Source organism: Coregonus clupeaformis, chromosome 18 (assembly GCF_020615455.1).
Source record: "Coregonus clupeaformis isolate EN_2021a chromosome 18, ASM2061545v1, whole genome shotgun sequence".
NCBI classification, from domain to species: Eukaryota; Metazoa; Chordata; class Actinopteri; order Salmoniformes; family Salmonidae; genus Coregonus; species Coregonus clupeaformis.
The window spans coordinates 25340300-25358627 of record NC_059209.1 but is presented as its reverse complement, the minus strand read 5'-3'; the positions used below and the strand labels follow the sequence as shown (position 1 = coordinate 25358627).

General features: G+C 42.3%; 1 protein-coding gene across 1 annotated transcript; it reads left to right on the top strand.

The window, feature by feature from the left end:
- The first annotated feature begins 10552 nt into the window (after positions 1-10552).
- On the top strand, positions 10553-14643 carry atad1a (ATPase family AAA domain containing 1a). Its single transcript, XM_041835738.2, has 10 exons — positions 10553-10608; positions 11267-11514; positions 11634-11732; positions 11907-12027; positions 12162-12362; positions 12557-12663; positions 12799-12888; positions 13022-13072; positions 13290-13462; positions 13705-14643. The coding sequence occupies exons 2-10, from the start codon at positions 11341-11343 to the stop codon at positions 13832-13834; spliced, it is 1146 nt and encodes a 381-aa protein (XP_041691672.1). The 5' UTR covers positions 10553-10608; positions 11267-11340; the 3' UTR covers positions 13835-14643.
- The last annotated feature ends 3685 nt before the right edge of the window (positions 14644-18328 follow it).

The following is an 18328-nucleotide window of genomic DNA, read 5'->3' as shown; positions in this document are numbered from 1 at the left end:
CGTGGAAGATATGCTCTGTTACTTTTGTTAAGTAAAGTACGTTGTTTACTAAGTTCTGTGTCCTGCGCCTGACTCCGTCCTACCGCTACACACTGACGCATGACACCTAAAGTTGATTCAGCTGCGGGATCGGGGCACCACCAGTGCAGAGCTTGCTCAGGAATGGCAGCAGGCAGGTGTGAGTGCATCTGCACACACAGTGAGGCGAAGACTTTTGGAGGATGGCCTGGTGTCAAGAAGTGCAGCGAGGAAGCCACTTCTCTCCAGGAAAAACATCAGGGACAGACTGATATTCTGCAAAAGGTACAGGGATTGGACTACTGAGGACTGGGGTAAAGTAATTTTCTCTGATGAATCCCCTTTCCGATTGTTTGGGGCATCTGGAAAAAAGCTTGTCCGGAGAAGACAAGGTGAGCGCTACCATCAGTCCTGTGTCATGCCAACAGTAAAGCATCCTGAGACCATTCATGTGTGGGGTTGCTTCTCAGCCAAGGGAGTGGGCTCACTCACAATTTTGCCTAAGAACACAGCCATGAAGAAAGAATGGTACCAACACATCCTCCGAGAGCAACTTCGCCCAACCATCCATGAACAGTTTGGTGATGAACAATGCCTTTTCCAGCATGATGGAGCACCTTGCCATAAGGCAAACGTGATAACTAAGTGGCGCGGGGAACAAAACATCGACATTTTGGGTCCATGGCCAGGAAACTCCCCAGACCTTAATCCCATTGAGAACTTGTGGTCAATCCTCAAGAGGCAGGTGGTCAAACAAAAACCCACAAATTTTGACAAACTCCAAGCATTGATTATGCAAGAATGGGCTGTCAGGATGTGGCCCAGAAGTTAATTGACAGCATGCCAGGGGGGATTGCAGAGGTCTTGAAAAAGAAGGGTCAACACTGCAAATATTGACTCTTTGCATAAACTTAATGTAATTGTCAATAAAAGCCTTTGACACTTATGGAATGCTTGTAATTATACTTCAGTATACCATAGTAACATCTGACAAAAATATCTAAAAACACTGAAGCAGCAAACTTTGTGAAGACCAATACTTGTGTCATTCTTAAAACTTTTGACCACGACTCTACATTGAAGAATCTAAAATCTAAAATATATTTTGATTTGTTTAGCACTTTTTTGGTTACTACATGATTCCATATGTGTCATTTCATAGTTTTGATGTCTTCACTATTATTCTACAATGTAGAAAATAGTAAAAAATAAAGAAAGACACTTGAATGAGTAGGTGTGTCTAAACTTTTGACTGGAACTGTACCTATTGTAATCAATAAACATACAAAGGAATCTTAATGTTCTCCGTTCGTATACACACAACCCTTGGCCTGGACTTAACTCATGATTAAAGAAAAAAGCATAATACCACAACCAGGTGGGGGGAAACATTTTTTATGGAGACACCCAAATACAATTGCTTCCCTTTCAAAAAGCATTGATGTGTGAAATGTGGACCGCTATGATAAATAATTAGAATCGTGTAGTGTTAAAACAGATGAATGCTCCTCAGACCATAGGGGATGTCATTTGCTGACATGGGCTCAGCCACTACCACTGACAGTCTTCACTTTACCTGCTGCAGTAGTTCTGGCTGCCTGCTTGCATTACTCAGCTGGCTCCACTTCATCTGCACATTGAATGCTTTCCCTTTATTTATTCATTCATTTCCATGTGGCAACCGCTGTCACTTTGATGAATGGGAGCTGGAACTGGCCAATTGATTTCACTCATCAGACAAGTCTCCCATGCTTTGAACTTAAACATACTTTCTTGTAGGAGAGGGGCGAACTCTGTGGTACCCTCCGCCCGCCTCCACCCCCACCGACGTCCCCAGAGGTTTTCCTTTTTGGAAGCCACCTGAGGAATCAGCCCTGTACGGTTCTATCCCAGCTCAGTGAACTGAAATGCATCATTCCAGGTGGTTATTATTAAGTCAGCTTTGGCTCTTCTGGTGAGGGTTGATGAAGTAACAATGGTGGATGTTTAGAGCGACTGTGGTGGTGTGGAGGCCTTGGGGTGTTGACACCGCAACACAGCACAATAAAACATAGTAGACGGTATTACAAGGTACAACATACTTTACAATTGATAGACACATAACAAACCCCCTTCAGGGGCATTGTACGTTTCACAGAAACACGAAACATTAGCGTACATTAACCAGGAATAGACTTGCTGACATAGGCACTTGCTTTCCTGTTGGGGGTGGTTTGGTTGGTGTGAGGTGACTGGCTTGGACATAGGGTCATGTGCAGTAGGGCATGAAAAACCAAGGCAAGCAGAGGTCAAGTCATTACATACTAGAGAGCAGGTTTGCGTTTTTTATCATGAATCTTGTTCTGGAGGCAGCTCTGCAGAGTGGTCACTAGCTGGCATAGCCACAAAGTCATAAAATATGATTTTAAACCTAAGCCTAACCGTAACCCTAACCTTAACCACACTGCTAACCCTAATGCCTAACCCTAACCTTAAATTAAGATCACATTTTTGTTTTCATTAATCTTTACAATATAGCCAATTATGACTTTGCAGCTGGCCTATCTAAGGAAATAACCTTTAGTACTACTTCCAGGACAAGACTAATGACAATAAACGTCAACCTGCTGCTAGAGACCTACAGCACAAACATCAAAGGAATATACTCCTAATGTCAGTGTAGAAATAGAGGTCATGGCCCGGCGATAGAAGTTGATTAATGTTACATTTAATCAGAGTGTAAATCTGTTTCACCTCTATGTGCTGTAAACCTGTCCACAGTCACCTCTGGCCATGTTTTTGACAGTAATTGGTACGCAAACACATTGTTAGACAACAAAAAAAAGATTATTAGCTGTGTATGATTAATTTATGCTGACAAATCAAGAAACCTTAAAGCCCGGATCCTCAGTTGCTTTTCCCAACAGAAGGTGCCCCACTGCTTGTATTGTGATAGAGAAAAAATATGGAGTTTAAATGAAAACATTGGGGTTTGGCCCAGCCATAGCCGCTGGGCTGGTCTTGGGGAAAGGTGTGTCTTTGCACTAAATCCACTCTAACAACCTTCGTTGTGCCTCGCTCTGGGAGCCAGTGGAGTGAGAGGAAGCGGCTACTACTGCAGCCAGACTCAAACACAGCAGACAGCCAACACGCACTGACAAGTGACAAAGTCACACACAAATGGCCAACGTTCTCCTGTTCAGGTCAGTGTTGACATTGTTGCCTTTATAAAGTTAGCCTGCTTGCTACTTGCTATCTAACGCTAGCTGCTAACCTTTGTGTTCAACAATATAGCTATAAGCAAATGTTAGCTAGCTAGCTAGCTATCTTGCGTCTTGTATTCTGATTGTTTTTTACTTACTAATAAGGAGTCTACTCTAGCTAGCTACATTGTCTAAAATGCACAAGATGCCCTAATGCTTTGTTTCAAATAGTGTTTGCTAGCTAGCTAAAGCTAGATGTGCAGATTGTTGACATGACAGTATGTATGTTTTTTTTATGATAATGCTAGCTAGCTAGGTGAGTAGCAGCATGTTCGCCTCAAGAGTGCCTCAAGATCACCTCAGATCACCTTTTACCTTTATGATGCGTTTTGCATCATATGATGCATCAAGGCAAATTTTAGCTCTATTGAAAATGCTTTATTTTGAAAACTTGACTGCTGACATGAAACGTTTTTGGAGATTATTATTAACAATGGACTAACAGACAAAATACTAAACTTTAATTATAGAGTGTAGTATTCCTTTAAGATCCCTGTAGTGATGGAATCTAATCCTCATTAGCCACTATTTTTAAAGGACAAATCAAGGCAACAGAAAAAACACACTGACTGATCTGAATCACACTGGACAATGCTCGACCTGTCAATACACTGTGTCAACCAAGAGCTCATGGGGAAATGAGCCATCAATTATCAAAAGACACATTGAATGAACTTTAACCTTTTGATTTATTGTGGACATTGTGACTGCTGCCAATGAAGAGTGCATGCTTTATTTTTCACTGCCATACTCTGATGGACTATGGAAAGACAATCTGCAGTGTAACATATGCATACTGGAACGAATCCAAAAATGCATAGGCCTATCCACAACGTGTATGATGATGGATGACTGTGGCGTTGTTTGTTTGTCATGCAGCAGTTTGCAGAGAGAAGATACATGTGTGTGCACATTCTTTTGGCAACTCAGCAGTTATTTTCTTATTCAAGATTGATTGTATATTTACAACTCGCAATTCTGTGGTTTAAATCAGTGGCTTTGCTTAAATAGGCAACGATTCGAAAATGAAGAGGGTTATTTGTACTTGAACATACCTTTACTAGAATGCACCAAAATAAAATGTTAAGGATTTGCTTCCAATTTGTTCAGACTGTATCTACGTACTTTGATTCAATAACAACAAAATGAGATTCAGTTTCTGAAATTCAAACCCTAATGGTGTAGCCGAGAAGACACCTAAAGAATGCCACATATTTCCTTGCAGGGAAATGGGATGTTAAGCCATTAACTCCCCCTCACTCTCTGTCTGTCCACACATCATGGCAGGAGAGGGCATCAATTATCAGCCTTTGTTTTCGGTTGTTTGTTATGTTGACAGTGTCTCAGTTACCATGGAAATACCATTGGAAAAAGCGGGGGGGAACTGTCATTGTGAAACTACATTTGTAATCTTCTTACTCTGCCGATGTCAGCGGGTCATCTCTGCCCGTCTGTGTTACCTTTTCGGAATTAACAAAGAGCACACGTTGCCTGAGGAAGACTTAACGCAGTGTGAAATTCCCCTTTGTGAGTCCTATCGTGAGTCCTCGCTCAGACATCATTTCTTTCATGCATCTCCTTTCAGCTCATGACTCATTGTATTTTCATCTTCCTGTGCCAGATAAGAATGATCAGCTTTTTGCCTAATCTGATAGGCATTAATCATTCACTAATGCATAAAAGGAAAGCATGAAAGGAGAGGTGTTAGGCTATAAGGTAAAACCAGGCTTCAGAGTGTAGCACTTCTGAAGAAAGACAGAGTCCAAGTAGATGCATAAATGGAATACTAACCATGGAAAGTAATAACACAAGTGATATAGTAACATTGTTATTACTTGAATTGCCATTATTTCATAAAGTACTGCACATTTAGCAGCTGTTTATTGTAGGTTAGTTAAATGCCAAGCCTAACGAACAGCTCTGTAAAATACGAGGAGCAAACACTTATACCATTCGTGTGAGCTCCTACATTAATATCTCATGACCGCTCTGAGTGCTTGTTTTGAGTGGTCTGTTTTTGATATGGAAGCACATCGTGCAAACAATAAGATATTTTATAGTGGTGGACAACACCTAATGTTCCCATTGAAGAGAAATGTGGCCTTTTGCATGGATGTAATAAAAAAAGCATTCTTCTTTCAACACTTAATTTTGCCGGTATTCACAGTCACACAAATACATATTTTGCTCCTCTTGGCAACAGGCAAATAAACATTTACGTAATTTAGCAGACGGTCTTATCCAGAGCGACTTACAGTTAGTGAGTGCATACATTATTTTTATTTAATTTTCTTCATACTGGCCCCCCATGGGAATCGAACACACAACCCTGGCGTTACAAACGCCATACTCTACCAACTGAGCTACCTCCCTGCCAGCCATTCCCTCCCCTACCCTGGACGACGCTGGGCCAATTGTGCGCCGCCCCATGGGTCTCCCGGTCGCGGCCGGCTACGACAGAGCCTGGATTCAAACCAGGATCTCTAGTGGCACAGCTAGCACTGCGATGCAGTGCCTTAGACCACTCTCACATGTTTTCTTAGCTTGTCAGGTCAGGTGTAATATCTTTTCACAGGGAGATTTAGAGGGTAATTAACTGTGGTGTGTGACCAACATATTAAGGTTTTAAACACTTTTCCTATACATTTATTCTAAAGCAGCATATAGATGGGTATCAACACTGTCCTATTCTATGAAATAAAAATGCACTCTAAACAAAAACCACAAACACAATTCCAAGTGTCAAATGGGTTTTCGGAGGGGGAAAAATACTTTTAAAAAAACGTTCCATTGGGAAGTGCACAATTTCACTCCCCAAACTATCTATCGCCATCATATTCCCCAGAAGAAAGAGAAAATCACAGAAAATATTTCCCATAGGACTGCAGTTGTTACTTTTAATTCAGCCACAATGTGATGGAGGCTGAGAGAGAGTCATGAAAGAGAGTCGTTAGAGAACTGAATGTGTTTTTCACCACACCCAGAGAGCTGGCTGTTTCGGGCGAGGTGCAAGGTGTTGTGGGAATACAGAGGCCCAGCTGCACTTTGCAGATACATACCACTGTGCTTTCATGCCCACACCCGTCAAAATGGCCCTGTCAGCTGCCTATCTCAAGGGACCTGGTTTTGCACTACAGGGGGATTATAGCTTTTTTTATGAAGCAGCTTCATGACCAATGGTGTCTGGCAATTCCAGTCGGTTGCCGTTTTACAACAACAAAAGATGGGCTTTACATGGTGGTATATGCGATAGCTAATTGCATGGATTTGAATTTTTTATAAGCAATTTAGAGATGTAATTGAAGTACCCATGGATACGCACAGTAATGATTACAAATGTTTATTTGAACTTCTTTTCACAACAATGTTGCAGCGGATCCCCACCAGCGTTGCTTCAAAAAAAATGTACACCCTCTTTATGCCATATCAGTGGATATCTGCAGAGAATCCTATCCTAAGCTGTGACAACAGCTCCAAATGTGAGCTCACAAACTGTGATAATTTTAATCCCTGTGGCCCGGGTGTGCTAAGTGGCATGCTGGAGAGCCACATTTGTTACATCCCTATCTGACTGGCTGCTGTTAGGATGACTGACTCATCCACTATCACAGGACTTGAAGATTTTATGAAAAAAAGCTTTATTTACATCCATCTCAGGACTTCATGGTGCGCTTGGCGACAGATCACACACCCTTAATCTCAGCTGATTCAGAGGCCTGTCACTAGGGATAGAGTGTGCTCTGTCAGATAAGGTCTAATTATTCTCTTTTAGTAGTAGCAGTCCTAAAACCTCCACACGCTATTTCTATGCCAAGGGCTGGCCGTCTCACTGTAGATCACAGACATATACAGTAAAACAGGGAATAGTCCTTTTAAAGTCAATCCCATAGGCGACCATCAATGCAGATCAGGTAAAAGTGCAGTGATTTACAGATGTGCCAGATTTGATGATGAAGTGGGAAAATAATGTGTAGTGAGTTGTCTTGTTTTCTATAAGTCTCAATATCCTTTTTTACACTGAACATACTGTAGCCTCCTTCAAGACTACTGTCCACTGACTTATCAGGTGATATATCTGGCCATAGTTTGTCACTTGGTAAGTCTGACTGATGTTAACTGGGATCTTCCGTGGAGGTTTAATGTTGTGTGTGTAACGATCCCGGCAGTCTGAGTCGGGTCCTGTCTGGTGACTAGTTTTTCTGTTCGTGATCTCCAGTTTCCCGAGGGTTCGGGAACGCTCCGGGGAGCTCTCTTGATTTCCGCACCTGCATCCCATCAGCAATCTGCACACCTGGTCCTGATCATCACCCTTCTTAGGTTCTGGCCTAACATCCAGTCCCTGCCGGATCGTTAGCCATGAACAGTAGGTTTACCAGAGTATCAGTCTTAGAGCCTAGCGTTAGTTTTGTTGTTTTTGCACCTTGTTGGTTTGTTGCTTACTTACCCCCGTTTTGTTCCATCTGCAGTCACCCGTCCGGAACCTTCATCCAACCTCTGCCTGGTGGTCGGCGGCTGCCGACCCAGGATGGGATCAACCACTGCACCCCCAACAACTAATCAACGCCGCCCGCTCTGTTCCCTGGATTATTCAGCGTCACTCTTGAATTTGTAATAAACACTCACCTTCGTTTCAACTTACCTTGTCCTGGTCTGCTTCTGGGTTCTGGCTTAGCAACTCGTGACAGTGTGAAAGTTGATGATGAGTCCTGATCAATGATATACAGTGCCTTCAAAAGTATTCACACCCCTTGACTTTTTCAACATTTTGTTGTGTTACAGCCTGAATATAAAATTTATAAAATTTTGATTTTGTGTCACTGGCCTACACACAATACCCCATAATGTCAAATAGGAATGATGTTTTTCGAATTTCTTACAAATTAATTAAAAATGAAAAGCTGAAATGTCTTGAGTCAATAAGTATTCAACCCCTTTGTTCTGGCAAGCCTAAATAAGTTCAGCAGTAAGGATTTGCTTAACAAGTCACATAATAAGTTGCATGGACTCACTCTGTGTGCAATAATAGTGTTTAACATGATTTTTGAATGACTACCTTGTCTCTGTAACCCACACATACAATTATCTGTAAGGTCCCTCAGTCGAGCAGTGACTTTCAAACACAGATTCAACCAAAAAGACCAGGGAGGTTTGCCTATGCTTCGCAAAGAAGGGCACCTGTTGGTAGATGGGTAAAAAAAAAAAAAAAGACATTGAATATGCCTTTGAGCATGGTGAAGTTCTTAATTACACTTTGGATGGTGTATCAATACAACCAGTCACTACAAAGATACATGCGTCCTTCCGAACTCAGTTGCCGGAGAGGAAGGAAACCGCTCAGGGATTTCACCATGAGGCCAATGGTGACTTTAAAACAGTTACAGAGTTTAATGGCTGTGACAGGAGAAAACTGAGGATGGATCAACATCATTGTAGTTACTCTACAATACTAACCTAAATGACAGAGTGAAATGAAGGAAGCCTTTACAGAATAAAAACATTGCAAAACATGCATCCTGTTTGCAATAAGGCACTAAAGTAAAACTGCAAAAAATGTGGCAAAGAAATTAACTTTATGTCCTGAATACAAAGCATTATGTTTGGGGCAAATCCAACACATAACTGAGTACCATTCTTCATATTTTCAAACATGGTGGTGGCTGCATCATGTTATGGGTATGCTTGTCATCGGCAAGGGAGTTTTTTATGATAAAAAACAAACAAAATAGAGCTAAGCACAGGCAAAATCCTAGTGGAAAACCTGGTTCAGTCTGTTTTCCAACAGAAGCTGGACTATAACTTAAAACCCAAGGCCAAATATACACTGAGTGTACAAAACATTAGGAACACCTTCCTACTATTGAGTTGCACCCCCTTTTGCCCTCAGAACAGCCTCAATTCGTCAGGGCATGGACTCTACAAGGTGTTGAAAGCATTCCATAGGGATGCTGGCCCATGTTGGCTCCAATGCGTCCCACTGTTGTGTCAAGTTGGCTGGATGTCCTTTGGGTGGTGGCCCATTCTTGATACACACGGAAAACTGTTGAGCGTGAAAAACCCAGCAGTGTTGCAGTTCTTGACACACTCAAACTAGTGCGACTGTCACCTACTACCACATCCCGTTCAAAGTCACTTAAATATTTTGTCTTGGCCTTTCACCCTCTGAATGGCACACATACACCATCCAGGCGGCAGGTAGCTTAGTGGTTAAGAGTGTTGTGCCAGTAACCGAAAGGTCGCTGGTTCCAATCCCCGAGCCGACTAGGTGAAAATTCTGTCGATGTGCCCTTGAGCAAGGCACTTAACCCTAATTGCTCCTGTAAATCGCTCTGGACTAAAATGTAAATGTAATCCATGTCTCAATTGTCTCAAGGCTTAAAAATCCTTCTTTAACCTGCCTTCTCCCCTTCATCTACACTGATTGAAATGGATTTAACAAGTGACATCAATAAGGCATCATAGCTTTCACCTGGTCAGTCTGTCATGGAAAGAGCAGGTGTTCCTAATGTTTTGTACACTCCGTACAAAATTGGAGTTGATTACCAAGAAGACACTGAATGTTCTTAAGTGGCCTAGTAACAGTTTTGGACTTAAATCGGCTTGAAAATCTATGGCAAGACTTGAAAATGACTGTCTAGCAATAATCAACAAGCAACTTGACAAAGCTTGAATAATTGTTTAATGAATAATGTGCAAAAATTGCAGGTGTGCAAAGTTCTTAGAGACTTACCCAGAAAGACTCACAGCAGTAATTGCTGCCAAAGGTGATTCTAACATGTACTGACTCAGGGGTGTGAATACTTATGTCAATGAGATATTTTCTGTATTTCATTTTCAATACATTTGCAAACATTTCTAAAAACATATTTTCACTTTTTCATTATGGGGTATTTTGTGTAGATTGGTGAGGATAAAAAAAATAAAAAATTCAATTCAGGCTGTAACAACAAAATGTTGAATACGTGAAGGGGTATGAAAACTTTCTGAAGGCGCTGTCCATTTTTGTCGTGCTGCTCTCCATGGTGCTGATCTCTGTTTTAGCTGGTGTGCTAAGTATGCCACCCAGTGGCTCCTATGTGGAATGAGGCTACTGTATCTCTCAGGTGACTGCTATTGTGTCATTACTTGTTAAATATAAACATTTATTCTTGATGAACACGGTATCCTGTCAAATGTTTTATTATACTATTATTCAGTAGTATTCCTGGTGCATGGTAGTTCTCTGATTGCGTAGACGGAACTATTGAGGCCGGAACTATTGTGGTTTGAACCTTTGCTTCAGATCGGTGTACAGTGCCAGTAACACTTCACATGATGCTAGCTAGTTCGCTGTGGGGATCGCCTACATTTCGTGAGTGTATTTCTTGTGTTGTTTCGTTATTTTATGACATCACATACGTTTTTCTAGAGACTGCATCTATGTAGTTTGAACATACCAGTTATTAATTTGTTTCATATAACGCACGACTAACGTTACTAGCTAGATAGCTAATAAATGCAGCTAGCCGGCTATTTGACTAGCATTCATGCTAACGTTAGCTAGCTAGCATCTGTAGCAGTCCAAATTAAGCCAAAAGCAGTAGCTAGCTAGCTAGCAAGCTTCATCGTATGTCCGACCGTAACTACGAGAGTAAGCAATTAGACATTGTTGCAACACATTTTTTGCAGTCAGATGTGCAGTTGACAGTAGTGAGGTGTTGGCTAACGTTAAGTAGCTATTTTGTTAGAACTATCAGCTAGCTAACGCTAGCTAGTGTAGTAATTGTATTTACTGGAGTGACGTTCCGTGACAGTGGTTTCATCTCACAGAGAATGACTGTAGAACAGCATGACCTTAATCATGAGTCATGTATGTTACAAGATTAGGCTTGACCTTAGCCCAAGATGTACTGTTAAGGAGTGTAGGCTAGCGTCTTTGACTTTGGTGAACGAGAGCTAAGCTTGACCTGAACAGTTACTTCTGGTTCAGTTGCTACAGCACAGTTTGAAACTGTCCTGTGTGCTTCCAGTTTCTATTTCAGGCAGTTCCCTGTGCACCGCATATTGTCATTCTCTGCCAATGGGCTGACACCTTGTTGCTGAGATGTTGCTGAAAGACATTCCCCAGGAGGTGCTGATGCGCCCGCTTTCCCGAAATGAAGTAGTGGGCATGATAGTGAGACTGACCATCTTTGGAGCTGCCACCTACTACGGCATCAAATGGGTGGTGGAGGCGATGGACCCTACACATAAACAGAAGATCCAGTCCAAGAAAAGGGTATGCGCACATATTGTTTATGTTTAGATCTGAATCATCTTATAACATATATATTTATTATTGTTTGATTAACCATCAATTGTGTTAAGCAGTAGAGTGATGTCCATCTCCTCCTCCAGGCAGAGCAGCTGATGAAGCAGATTGGAGTGGAGGGTGTCAAACTCACTGAATATGAGATGAACATTGCTTCTCACCTGGTAGATCCACGCAGCATGAGGGTAAGGGAAATCTCCTATAAAGTGTGACAGTTCTTTAAATTGTCATTTTGTGACTTACGAAGTTTGTGGTGTTACATAATTTGTGCTTTGTACAGAAAGTTAGAGGAAAGGGGTCATTTTGCACATTGTGTATAAAGTTGTAAGCCTAAAGATTTCTCTGCTCTTCCTCTGTAGGTGTCCTGGAGGGATATTGCAGGGCTTGATGAGGTCATTTATGAGCTGCAGGACACCGTCATCCTTCCCTTCCAGAAGAGACACCTGCTGGCTGGATCCAAACTCTTTCAGCCTCCTAAAGGTAAACGCTTCAGGGCACATTTCACATCATGTTGTATTTTGCATATTTTTTTCTTCCAAAGTAAATTATTTTGGGTAACACTTTTGGGAATGAAGTGAGTGAGTGATTTGATCCTCTTTCTGTCACCACCTCAGGGGTGTTGTTGTATGGGCCTCCCGGGTGTGGGAAGACTCTTATCGCCAAGGCAACCGCCAAAGCCTCAGGATGCCAGTTCATCAACCTGCAGCCCTCCACTCTGACGGACAAGTGGTACGGCGAATCACAGAAGCTCACCGCTGCTGTCTTCTCTTTGGCTGTCAAGATCCAGCCATGTATCATCTTCATAGATGAAATTGGTGAGTGTGTCGTTACGTATCTCACATGTTTTAAAACTACTTTGTGAACCATTAGTGAGAGCCCTTCACTGTGCTCATTAAATACCCAGTAGTGTAATGCTCTCTTAATTGATATCATTTACTGATTTCTTTAACCTCAACCATTACATAATCATATTTGAGGCAATGTTCACTTTTGGAATCTTCTTTTTCAGACTCCTTCCTGAGGAATCGCTCTAGTCTGGACCATGAGGCCACAGCCATGATGAAGGCCCAGTTTATGAGCCTGTGGGATGGGCTGGAGACTGGGGCAAGCAGCCAGGTACCACCATCAACTCCCATAGTTAGATTTGTCTTATTCGCTCTTATTCGTCATTGAGTATTGGCCGTTGGTTTAATGTCTTTCTTTGCTGTGCTGGTTGTACAGTTAGGTAATGTTGGGGTATTGTTCTTGCAGGTGATGGTGATGGGGGCCACCAATAGACCACAGGATCTGGACCCAGCCATACTGCGCAGGATGCCCACCACCTTTCACGTGGGCCTACCGGTGAGATACACACACATACACACACACTTGAACGTGGCCTGAAAATGTCTGTCAGTTCAGTTGTGGATGCACTCTGATAATCAAGCTGTCATGTTAAAACCTGTGTCTCTCATTATGTTATGTACTTCTGTAGACCACAAGACAGAGGGCAGAGATCCTGAAGTTGATCCTGGCAGGAGAAAATGTAAGTTAACACCATCTCCATCCCTTCGTTTCCTCTCAGATATCCAACCAGTTTGAGTCGTTTCACACCTGTCCACTGTTGTGTTGGATTTGAAGGTTAAATGGTAACAAACATCACAAGAAATTACAATGAAATCTGGAATAGTGATGATTTACGGTATCATGCCTGAATAAATGTACTGTATACTAAACCAACACTTTTTCCCTCTCTTCCTCAGCTAAGCAATGCCATTAATCTGAAGGAGATAGCAGAAAAGTCGGAGGGTTCGTCAGGCAGTGACCTCAGGGAGCTGTGTCGTGATGCTGCCATGTACCGTGTTAGAGACTATGTCCGCAAGCAGCAGATGAAGCAGATAGCCCAGCAAATGCATGAGGAGGACGAGGAAGACAAGTAACTACCATTTACCGTTACTAACTCAGGCATCAAACTACTGGTCTTTGACCTTTTTACTATGCTGAATGTAGCTATAAGTTACGGTATACTTCATTGTGTTGTGCTTGTGTTTTTCTCTTGTTGAAAGCGAAGTCTTCAGGTCTTAAAAGCTGGTGTTAGTTGAAAATGTTTCATAAAACACCTATGTCTGCATCTATGTTTGACCCCTGACCTCTGACCTTTGTCCCATCCGTCTCCAGAGCAGGGGTGGAGGAGCGTCTGCGGCCCATCACCCAGCTGGACCTGCTGTTCGGCCTGGACAAGATGAAGGAGTCCAAAAAGGCCACCATGCCCCAGGAACTCATACCCCGAGAGGTGCCTCTGGACTAAACCTTTCTTTCAGATACCCTTTACATACGCGTTGTTACTGACCAGTGGCCTACCCTACTGTTTATCCCCCCACACATACACATCTCCCAGTCCTAGCACAGTGGTCCAGAGCAGTCCGAGAGAGATGTCCCTGGACCACAATCTCTCTGTATCCCTTCTCTTATCCCACACCAATACCCTTCAGTATCCAGTTCATTCCTATTGTCTGTCCATGTTACAGATTAATTCCAACCCCCCACACACAGTGTCCCAGAACATTCCCATTGCCCTGAGTCATCATAAAATACTAGAGCCTTAGAAACAGCCTTTGTATATTAAGCTGGGCAGCAGGGCTGTCCACTGTAACGCTCCTGCACAGATGGCACTGGGTGAGAGGGACCGGACAGAGTCTGTCTTTAAAAACTCTGTCATCAATGTTGTTGTTATTATTATTAATATGTGTCACACAAATCTTATAATGAGAAAATGTGAATCTATATTGGTTTTTAATCATGCTACTTCTCTGGAAAATTACTGAATAAGGAATATTACTGTATTTGCACTGTCAATGTTATTTTGGGCAAGCACTAAACCGTGTCGCAAGTGTCTAGTTGTCTGCATGTCTAAGCAATATAATGAAAAACATTAGCTACACAATAGTACTCGTGTTACAGTTAACGAAGACCAAGATTTTGGATGAAAAACCAGACAATTGGGAAAAGTCCCTGGGAGTTGAATCAGTTGGTAAATCTGATATTCTGAATCTACTTTTATTGAATGTTCATCACTGTATTTAATACTGTACTTCTCTAAATATTGGATTGAAACTATTCCTGACTACATTATTCATCTTTACTGACGAAGGTAGACGCCTCATGTCTTCTTTTGTTTTATGTCACAGTAATATGCCCTTCATTGGGCTGCAGTCTTACACAAGCAAACTAATGTTTTTGATATAATTGTATCCTTTATATAATGTGCAGCTGTGCTTTTGCAAGGTCCATTATGACCAACCTTCAAACATGGGTATTGACCAGCACAGCAGTCTGTCTCAAAATGTCAATCATTCCAGTCTGTCTCCATGGAAACCAGACTGAGTCCTATGGCTAGGCTTTCATCTCTAGTGTGACCCATTGTCTGCTGCTGTTTTCTGTTCTGTCTTTCAAACAAGCATCTGATTTAGACCTGGGAAACCAGGTGAGTGCACCTTATGAGAAATCCATTTCCAGGAAAAATAAAAGACAGCAGACACTCTCAGGCCCCTTACTCTCAGAGAACCATTGTTGTCCATTCTTGTCTAACTACAGTCTGGTAGAATGGGACTGTAGTCAGGCGCTCAATTCCATTATTTTATTTTGGACAAAGCAGATTTTTCCTTTTGTTTGTCAGAATGTTACAACATGCAACTCTGGAATGTACTTTTCTCAGTCTTGCTCATTAGCCCTCTACTTAACTTTCAGTAATATGAATAGGGAGGCTGCCGCTGACTGAGGATTGGCCAGTCAGAGCGTCCTCTGCAGAGTGACCACAGGGGGGTGCTGTGGCTCCACTACTCTCAGATTGACAGAATGAGTGGCAGGTCTGGGTGTGGAGTCGGACTATTCCCCCAGACAAAACAGTACTGTACCTTTTGAACTCAACTGTGAGGAGACACATTATACATGGGTCCACAAGTTATATGTGGATCACTGAATATTCCCCCCGTCCCCCATTGTGTATGTAAGTTGTGTGGAACTGGGCAGATGCAGCTGTTTAGAAATGCTTAAGCGGTCCCACACCCTGTGTATTTATTTCCCACTTCCTGCCCCGCTGGCTTTCACTTTATTTTTCTCTGCATAATCTGGTTTGGGGTTCTGATAATGATAATGATCCTCACTGTGTATAAGCCACAGATGGCTGGATGCCGTCCAAAGTCGCCCACTATCTCTTCACTATTCACCCACTATCCCACTACTATTTCCCTTAATTCACCTAATCTGTGGTGCATCAATATCTCTAGAGCACATGTCATTAACTCATCTGATTCATCCCAGGCTTTCCAAAAATGTCCTAGCTTGCGAAGCACTCTGACAGTCATGTTTGCATGCGTTTTCTGTAGGTGCTAATGATAACCATAGTGTTTGGCAAGGCCACTATAGGTCAATAGAGGACTTCTACAAAGCCTGCTAATCTCGTGGGCCCATTTGGGAACAGAAAAGATTTGCCTGGATTTTGTGCTGGATTTAGTCAGATAATTCTGGGTGTATTTTTAAAAGCAAAGGACAGCCCTTCCAAAAAGGAATGTTTTGGCTGACTTGGTTCCCCCGAGGGTAGATGGTGCTACCAAATATGTTATTGCCATAGCGTGGATAAATTGATGCTGGCAGTTGAATTACATTTCTAACACATCTTGTGATACTGTTGATGGGTATGTGTGCCATCTGTTTTTTGACTCCCTACTCATTGATTAGTTATTCATCTTCATAAGAAGCATTAAAATGTGGGTCGAAAAGCAAAGCAAGGCTTCCATGTTCCATCCCAGTTTTCGTCAATTATAGAACTTTTTTCATCTCTTGGTAAACAACATGAGAGGCTCTCAACGGAAAGCTTTCAGTTCCATTTGAACATGAATGACTGGAGATCAGAGGCCTGCTGAGAGGGATGTCTCTCAGTCAGTCTGTCGGTGGCTTTTATCACACAACCACTTCTCGTCTCGAACTTCAACATTGTTCCATATCAGCTCTGAGTGGAGACTTTGAAAAGGATCCATACAGACACACCAGCCTGTGCTCCTCATGCTGAGAAAGCAACATTGTCTTGTTGACCTTAAAGGCCCAGTGCAGTCAAAAATGAGAATTTCCATTGTTTTGTATTTCCATACTTTGAGGTTGGAATAATACTGTCAAATTGGGAAAGTGAGGATAATGCCCTTTCAGTGTAAGAGCTGTTTGAAAAGACTGCCTGAAATTTCAGTGTGTTTTATTGGGATGGAGTAAATTAGTTAATAGACCAATAAGAGAGTTCCAAACCTCTCTGCTAATAACAGCTACTTTTTAGTTTTCACCTCCCCACTCAAACCACCCCCAGACAGTCCTAGCAAAATTCGTGCTTGAGAAATTGCTCTTTGCTAAGAAGCATTTTTTGTTTCTTTTTGACCATTTTAATTTAAAACAATCACAGTACGGTACAGAAATGATTTGATATTGAGATCAAAACGGCTGTATTGGACCTTTAACCTTATTCCATTTTAGCTCTGAGAGGAGACAGTGGAAATAATCCATACTTTACCGCCAGATATACTCCGCAGCCACTCCCATACTGTGGCACTCTGTTCTCTCACGGCATGCCGCCGACATGATCGACCTGAGCCTTGAGTAATCAGCGTCAGCTGTGGTCCTCGCCACAATTCTCAGTAGGATATCCTGTTGGTTTATCGACTCTGGAATTTTTGTTTACTCACTACCCCGCTGAGTCATGACGGGTGGGTGGGAGTCCTCCAGTAGGGACCACTTTCATCATCATGTATGTGTTTTATTAGAGGGAAAGTATCGTGGCTGACCCAAGCCAGCCACAGGGAGAAAGGGAGCCACACACACACACACTTACTTGATTAATAGCGGCATAGGAAAAGGGTCACAATTCATTTGTATTTGCGTCAGACGACCCAAATAGAAGGCAAACACACAGCAGCATCTAAAGTGATGAATAGACAAGAAAAACGTCAACACAAATCAACTTTGGCTGCGTGTGCTTCTTCGGTATTGGAGGAGGTTTCGCGCCCTTTGTGATTATAATGGAGAGCGTCTGCTAAATGACTAAAATGTAAATGTCTTTCAACTTTACCACATGACATAAAAGTGTTGCAAGTAGTGCAATATCTTCTGACAGTTCTCCGAATCTTAGTCAGAGACAAAAACTTAACTATTTGAGAAGAAGTTCCAGGGCATCACACACACAGAGAAAGCTTTTTATGAGTTTCAGACCTGTCCAGAGCCTAAAGTGGCTTATCCCTCAGCTTGCTAATAAAAAGTATTGTCCTTAAATGACTTTATCCCATTCTTCATCAAGCTTTTCTTCTCTTCTTTCGTCTCCTCTTCACCGAATGGAAGCTATACTTTAAAGAGAGGCCAGTCTATTAGGGCTGGTAATTGAGGCCTGTCTGGATCACTGCAGATGAAAGGTAAAATAGCGTGTGTGGAGGGCGACAGGGCATGTATCAGAGGAGGTGTTGATAAAAGGTCACATCTCCAGACTTGATGTAGGGTCACAAAGGAGAGAATTACACTGCTTCTTCGTAGGCCTGAGTGCTCCTCCAAAATTAAATGATATGCATGGCTACCCAGAGTCCTTGCTCCAGCCAAACGCTACGCCACACCCACGAACGTTAGTTTCTTCTCCGCAATGAGTCTGGATCTGAGTACCTCCCCGACTATTTCTAGAACGCAAACACATTTGAACCGTTCTGATTGGTCCTAGAAACCGATACATTGGGCCAGAGCCAGAACACACGTGGGTAAAGTGGCATTTCGAAAATTC